The 8,294-nt window shown below is 41.0% G+C and overlaps 1 protein-coding gene across 1 annotated transcript; it reads left to right on the forward strand.

Moving 5' to 3' along the window:
• The first annotated feature begins 479 nt into the window (after window positions 1-479).
• Window positions 480-881, forward strand: LOC108769770 (uncharacterized). The gene has a single exon (XM_018520956.1). The coding sequence runs from the start codon at window positions 480-482 to the stop codon at window positions 879-881; it is 402 nt and encodes a 133-aa protein (XP_018376458.1).
• The last annotated feature ends 7,413 nt before the right edge of the window (window positions 882-8,294 follow it).

An 8,294-nucleotide genomic window follows, 5' to 3' on the forward strand; every position in this document is an offset into this window, starting at 1 on the left:
ATGCGGCGCGTTGACCTCCCGGCCGGTTGTTCCGTAACTTGCTATGCGGATGACACGCTGGTGTTGGCAACCGGCGATGACTGGGAGGAGACAGAGAACGGGGCTGATGAGGCCGTCATCTCGGTCCTGGACAGAGTGGTGGAGATGGGCCTGGAGGTGGCTCCTGAAAAGACGGTGGCAGTTGGCTTTCACGACCGAGGAGGACCGACACCCTCGGGGATCAGAGTGAGGGTGGCGGGAGTTGACATCAGGGTGGGGACCCGGATGAAATACCTGGGTCTCATCCTCGACTCCAGGTGGCGGTTTGAAGCGCATCTTCGTGAAATAGTCCCGAGAATGGAGAGGTCCGCTATGGCGGCTTCCTGCCCAATCTAGGTGGACCTAATGATGAGGTGAGGCGGCTGTACGCTCACGTCGTCAGCTCGGTCGCCTTATACGGGGCGTCAATCTGGGCCCCAGAGATACATCGGTGCAGGGGAATGCTGAGCGTTCTACGATTCTCCCAAAGGAGGACGACGGGGCGCCTAATTAAAGCCTACCGTACCACGGCGCACTCTGTGAACACGGTGTTGGCAGGGATACCTCCTCTGGAGCTAACCGCGCAGATGCATCTGGAGGTATACGAAAAGATAGCGGAAATAAAGGAAACGAAAAGATGCCAACAAGTGTGCATTCGCACCGTCGAAAGAATAAAGAACGCCGCGAGGAAGAATCTCCACAAGAAGTGGAAAATATGGCTACCTCGGAGGGAGGGCGGCATCGTGGATGCGATATCGCCCCAACTCGAGAGATGGGTCAACGCACGTCTTGGCCTCACCTATCACGCGACGCAGGTGCTGACCGGTCATAGTTGTTTTTTGGTCGGTACCTGCGTCGCATAGGGAGGCAAACGAGCGAGAGGTGCTGGCACTGTGCCGCACTATGCGACACAACAGGCCACACACTCCGCGAATGCCCCGCGTGGACAGAGCAGAGGGCGCGCCTTACCGAGGCGATTGGAGATAAACTGTCCTGGCCCGCGATCGTACGAGCCATGATGATGGGTAGCACAAGTAGGCAGGCATTCCTGTCCTTCTGCGGCACGGTAATGTCGCGGAAGGAAACAGCCGAAAGGGATAGAGAAGGATCTCATACCCTAGGGAGCTAAAGACACACATAGCTAAATATATACACATGTGTAAGTCGTAGTGTGGATAAGACGGAAATGGGAGCTAATAGCCCACGTCATTTCCATGCGCCACGCGGGTGAGGATAAAGGGGAATCGCCGCCCGCCCCACAAAAGTGATGCAGCATGATAGGCGACGCAGGAAAGTGGTGGCACTCCTGCATCATGTGTTAAACAGAGAGGGTTGCGCTGCGGCGCGACTAGCGTGGAGCCGGTCCGGATGTACTGCAGCATCGAAGTTCCCGGACTGGCCCCAAGTATTGTTAGGATAGGGTCACTCGCTGGAGTTTTAGTGGGTATGCCACGGACCATCAGGTCTGGGGAGAGTCCCACATAACCCGTCCCTTCTCCCCGGAAGGGCGGGTATGCGTAACGCATTTCCCCAGCGGTAACAAAAAAAAAAGGCTAAGTTAGTACGTTGGGGACTCTTACCAGGTGAGGTTGTGACCGGATTATTGCCTTGATTTTAATATATCTAGCCGTTATAATATTTTTAATAATTATTTCTTACTCAAAATCACCTGAGGTGACTTACTATTTGGTCGCCACTCTATTTCTCCACCAACAGAGAAGGAAGTCTTCTTGACTATTCCAAGGTATCGGCCCTTGTCATCTTGGAAGTCCCTGATTGGTTGTCTTCCTTCCGTCCTTCGTACGGATTGGCCGTTCAGCGGAGATGATCGTGTCGTCGGGTGATGTCCCGTTGTATCGCGGTATGAGCTTATAATTAATTTGTGGAGTGGTAATTCTTGCAAATAAATCGAGATTGTCACTTTGGTGTAGCACTATTATAAAATTTATTGAAAACACAACACCAATAATTAATTAATAGGCCTTAACACTCTTCGCATTCACTCGCGTATTTCTATTAATTCGACACTCTCTCGCTTTCTTTCTTTCTATCGCGTTGTCGCGTCGCGTCGCACTTACGACTTGATGTCGGATTTCTAAGATGGCCGCTCTATGGTATGATGCAACGTTACATCAACCACTACGCACAACGTCTTTTAAAGTTAAGCGCTCGTTTAATTCGCATTTACCGTGCAACCGTGTGCATTTTTCCTGCTTTACGCCATTAATTAGAAAAACCCGCACTCTTTACAGAAAACTATTCCCAGGACAACGCCGGCAGAGCGGAAACAATTTCCTGAGGAGACGGAGAAACAACCAACAGCGGGATCCGACACGGAAAACATTCAGCCGATGAGAAGCATCCCATAGATTTATTACTCACATATATTTTATTATATCACATCATATTTTATTACAATTTTATTATTTCTATTATTATTTGTAAAAGGTTTCATCTGATAGAAGGCTGTAAGATTAAAAAAGTTAAGTAAGGTTCTAAAAGCTCTAAAAAGAGAAATTAATAATTATTTTATATGATATAAAAGAAAACCAACAAGTTTATGTTTAATAAAAATTATTTAAATGAAAAGTTGATAAAAGAAAAAGAAAAAGAGTTAAAGGATTAATAAGAGGAAAGAAAAGAATACCTCAACCCACCTAAATATCCTATCAAAGGCAATCCAATGAATTCCAGCAAAATGACCTAAAAGAAAATAAATGATTAAACAAAGAATACAAAAGATGAACGAATGGAATTAAATATAAAACTAGATAATAGAAACTTACCATAACTAGCACGCTGTGAATTTTTGGTGACCCTGAAACAAAATATAATTAAATCAGATACTTACAAGGTAAGAGAATACATTTTAAGAAAAGTTTGTTTAATATCAGTTAAGGTAATTATTTTGTGTTTAGTAAGTCACACAGATGAGGAATTAATTAATTTTGAGTTAAAATATAATAATCGAGTAATTGGAACTAAAATGATAATTAAAAGTCGAAAATAGAGTTACAAGTTGAAAATGATAATTAATTTGAGTCACAGGATAAAAGTCCAAATAAGTCAGTGAAAGACAATCCAATTAGTCGACAAACAATTTAGAGACATATAGATAAGTCATACATAACCAGAAAATGAATATGCGATTTTCATATTAGATTTAGCCAAAAGGGCAGTTTAGACGCATTTGCAGAATTATTTTGATCAACAGATTACATGTTGAAATTATTTAGACCATTAGAAGCCACTTCGGAATTATTTGAATCAAAGTAGACTATTACACAATTATTTTATATTATTCTTATCATCTAATAATTATTTGAACATGGTGAAGATCGCAAATTGATATTTGAGACAAACCCTTGATATTTGAAATAATCCGATAATTAATTCATAAATATTTAAGTAAAAGGAAATTATTCCAAGTATAAAACCAATCAAAAGTCAGAAATCCGAGTTTGGACAAGTCTACGGACCAATAGGAAACGCTTCAGGTATCAAAGGTTAATATTTCGATAATAAATTTATAAAACTACAAAAAAACATTTAATTCATGTAAAGTACATTAATTTTAGTTAATCCTATAAAGGAAAAGCATGTAAAGGCCGTGTGAATGTGTAGAACTAGAAATTAACCAGATGCGGGGAAACCGAACAGAGTAGGGAAACTTGAACACACCCTTTCTTCCTTGACATCTTGGCAGTGGCGACAGCCATCTTGCCAGTCAGTCACGAATGGACAACCGAACGGGACGGACGTCTTGAACAACGCGGCTCAAAGAATTGCGTAATACGGTGAAATTCGGTACAAACCCGGTATCTCGACATACCGTACCGTGTCCCGACGCTAATGCCTCCGGCATACCAGCGCGATGTTCGTCGCGCGCGACACGCGATATCCAATGAGTGTAGAATAACGCGAAACCCGAATAAGTGCGAAAAATCGCGAAATACGGTGAAAATTCCGTCATAACCGCTAAAGTGCGGAAATCGGCAAAAATACGTCGAAATTTCTAAACGTGCACGGCACGATTCCCGTTAAACCAACGCGTACGGTAAACGCGAATTTAGCGAGGTATTCACCTCGATACACTTTGTGCACATTGGATGATGCAACATCACGCCACCTTTGCGAGCGGCTATATTTGATAACCGCCATTCGTCGTAAGTGCGACGCGACGCGACAACGCGAGATAGAAAGAGATAAATAGATAGAAGGCGAATTCTACGGAATTAACGCGTGTGAGTGAGAAGTGTGAATGAGGGCCTGTTAAATTAATTATTGGTGTTTTGTTTGAATAAATCATTTATAGTTTGTTACACCAAAGTGCCTCGCGTGTTGTTATTCACGAGTATATCCATTCCACGAATTAAATTAATTCACCACCGCCTACCTACGGGACAACACCCGGCTGCTGAGACATCTCGACCGAAGGGCCAATCAGGACAAAGGACTGAAGGAAGGCATCCAATAAGGACATCCTATCCATAGAGGCCAATCCTTGGGACATCCACAGGACAACAACCTTCTCTGTTAGTTGGTAAAACAGAGTGGCGACCGAAAAGTAAGACACCTTAGGTGATCAATATTATTAAATAATTAATTAGAGATTCGATAACACGGAATTATTAAAATTAGAGACCGCAATCCGGTTACAACCGTACGCGTTGGCTTTACGGGAAACGAGCTGTTACCGATTTGAATCGATCTACGACGTATTTTCGTCGATTTCCGTAAGTATACGGTTATACCGGATTTATTTCCGTAATTCGCGATTTTCCGCACTAATTCGCGTTTCGCGTTAATATATCTGCGTTAGGACTCAATGCAGTATGTCGAGGATACCGGGTTTGCACCGATTTCACCGTATTACGCAATAAAATGAGCCGCGTTCGTTAAGACGTCCGTTCCGTTCGACTGCCTGTTCGTGACTGATTTGAAGATGGCTGTCGCCACTGCCAAGATGGCCAGGAAGAAACGGTGCGTTCTGTTTGCCCTGGTCGGTTCGGTGTTCCCGAATTTGGTAATATTCTAGTAAATCATTCATACTGGCCTTATAAGGTTAATAATATGATAAATAATTCGGAGATGACCTCCCCCGAACACAAAATAATTGTGGACTTCCGCTTTTTATTACTTATTTATGCGGATAATTAAACATTTAATCTGGACAATTTCAGCAACTTGTCCAAACGTTAGAAATAATTCTTTTGGCATTAAATAATTATGAAACAATTCACTTTGACTCTAAATAATTCATTTTTATCGAAATAATTGACTTTGTTACTGAAATAATTTAAATAATGCTCAATTAACAAAATCTTAAGATGCGAGTGTGGATGCACCCTAAATAATTACTGGGTGATGTGTATGATGCTTAAACGATTCTAAATAATTCCAAATAATTCGGATTAATTCCGACAACGGCTTCATTTGCCTCAAATAATTCTAAATATTCTCTGAAACATGTTTTCGAGATACTACGTAAGAAATAAACTCGCATGTCAAGTTTTAGGTCCTTCTGTAGGCTTTAACGTAACTTAATGTTATCTGTCTTAACTGGAACATCATTCTGGTAAATACTTTAAATAATTAAACTGGACTGTAAATAATTTGGAATTGATGTGCTTTAATTAATTAGTGGGTTTTTAACCTGTTTTTATGATGTTTAAATAATTCTGTTAGTCTGTCCTTGTCACTCTACTGTAAATGTCATGTCTTTTCTTTCTAACTTGTGTCTGATGTTCCAATTAATTCTGAGTGAACAAAATAATTCTAAAATGAGTAAAATAATTCGGCTTACGTGCCTATGTGATGAAATAATTGTAATAATGAGGTTTTACTAACCTTTAACTCAAATAATCGCTTTTTCGTATGTTAACAACTCTTCTGTCTTACAGAGTCTCCAAATCAATCTCAACATACGTTGTGGGTAAGTCTGTGTTTATATTATTCTCTTTATCTTTACTTTAACATGTAGTCATTGTTTAATTCCTTTTTATCTTTTTTAGGTTACTGAGCTGGATTGAATTGGGTCGCCTCTTCTATTTATTTATTTATTCTGTAGGATATTCAGGTAGGTTGAAGTTTTATTATGAAATATTTGAATAGGAAAATATAAAATGTTTATTATAGTATTAATAATTGTATCTAATGAGAATATTGACTTTTCAGTCTGACACGTAGTTAAATAATAAAATAATAGTTAAATAATTGTTTTTCTTTTCTTTATCACATCCTGTGTGCGGCTTGACTTTTTACAAAATAAAATAAGTAATGTAACTTCTAAAACTAACATGAAATAATAATAATAAAATCTAATTCCGCGTTATTATATGTTTTCTTGTGTGGGTTTCTCCTGGATTTCCGGAGTTGGTAGTTGTTTCGTGGTCTTGCCGTTGTCCTTTTGAGATATCTCGAGGGTTGCTTCCGGGAATGCTTTCCTCGCTGCTGCGGTGCTTGTTTGAGCTGTTGTAATTCTTTGCGTATCCTTCTGTAATTAATGCGATCCTTTTGTAATTATTCTGCGGACTCTGGGAAAATGCGGGCGGTTGCAAGGTGAGGTTGTGACCGGAATAATGCCTTTATTTTAATTAAAACCGTGTATTAATATTTAATTAATTAATCAATGAAACTGTCACTGGTCGTGACTTACTTTTGGTCGCCACTCTGTTTAACTTAGCAACAGAGAAGGATGGCTGGGTCCTTCGTTATCCCAGTTTACTCGGCCTGACTGGAATGGATAGCTCTGATTGGTCGGCTTCCTTCCTTCCTTCAGCGGTATTGGCCGTTTGATGGAGGCTTGCGTGTTGTCAAGATCTCGTTTCGTTGATCGCGGAGACTTACAATTAATCGTAGGAATGGTATTGTCGTGAATAATTACACGATAGGCACTTTGGTGTAACAAAACTATATAAAATATTTATTCAAACAAAACACCAATAATTAACTTAACAGGCCCTCATTCATACGTCTCACTCACTCGCGTTAATTCCGTAGAATTCGACACTCTCGCTCTCTCTTTATCTAGCTTGCATTGTCGCGTCGCGTCGCACTTACGACAAATGGCGGTTATCAAAGATGGCCGCGTTGCTATGTGGCGTGATGTTGCATCACCCACTGCGTACGACTTTCGAGGCTTTTTCCTCGTTTAATTCGCGTCTGCTCTACGCGTTACGATTACGAGATACGTGTTAATCACGTTTGGAAATGAATTACGGCGCGGTTTCGCCTTTTTCCGCACTTTCGCGGTTACCTCGGATTTATTCCGGAAATTCGCGATTTTTCGCGTAAATTCGCTTTTAGCGATGTTTAACACACGTCCGGATACGATGCGGTATGCTCGGATACCGTTTTTGCAACGTTTTAGCCGGTTACGCAATAATTAGTGAGCCGCGTGATTCGCGAGGTCCGTCCCGTTCGGTATCTCGTCTGCGACTGACTTGCAAGATGGCTATCGCCACTGCCAAGATGGCCAGGAAGAAGTAGTACGTTCTGTTTCCCCTGGTCGGTTCGGTGTTCCCGAATTTAGTGATCTTCTAGTAATTTATTCATACTGGCCTTAGGATGTTTACAATAATTTAAATAATTAGGAGACGACCTCCCGAACATGAAATAATTATGGATTTTCGCTTTTTATAGATAATTAATGCGAATAATTAAACATTATAATTGGACAATTTCGGCAACTTGTCCAAACGTTAGAAATCATTCTTTTATCATTAAATAATTCTTAAATAATTCAAACTGGCTCTAAATAATTAGTCTTTTACGAAATAATTAACCTTTTTGCCGAAATAATTCAAAATAATAAATAATTAACAAAATCTTGATATGCGAGTGTGAATACACCCTAAATAATTCGTGGGTGCTGTGAATGATGCTTAAATAATTCTAATTAACTCTAAATAATTCGGATTACTTCCGAAATGACTCGGTTTGCCTCAAATAATTCCAAACTGCTACCTGGAACATTCGCATGTCAAGTTTTAGGTCCTTTATGATGCCATATGCTGTGACGTGACATTTTGTCCGTCACTGTGCGGACTTGTCGACGGCGGATTCGCGCTTCCTACCGGCTCGAAGGGCGAGCGCGTAGGCGAGCGCGCACGCGGCGCGCGTGCAAACGCACCTGCCAACGTGCGTTAAAATTCGCGTCATTTAATTTACTTGGCAGATTTTATTCTTTTATACTAGCATTTCTTTTTCGTAATGACTAAGCGTATCAGGAAGCGTAGGCGCGCTACGGATCACGCTCGGCAGCTGCGGTGAAA

This window comes from Trachymyrmex cornetzi, unplaced genomic scaffold (genome assembly GCF_001594075.2).
Source record: "Trachymyrmex cornetzi isolate Tcor2-1 unplaced genomic scaffold, Tcor1.1 scaffold946, whole genome shotgun sequence".
NCBI classification, from domain to species: domain Eukaryota; kingdom Metazoa; phylum Arthropoda; class Insecta; order Hymenoptera; family Formicidae; genus Trachymyrmex; species Trachymyrmex cornetzi.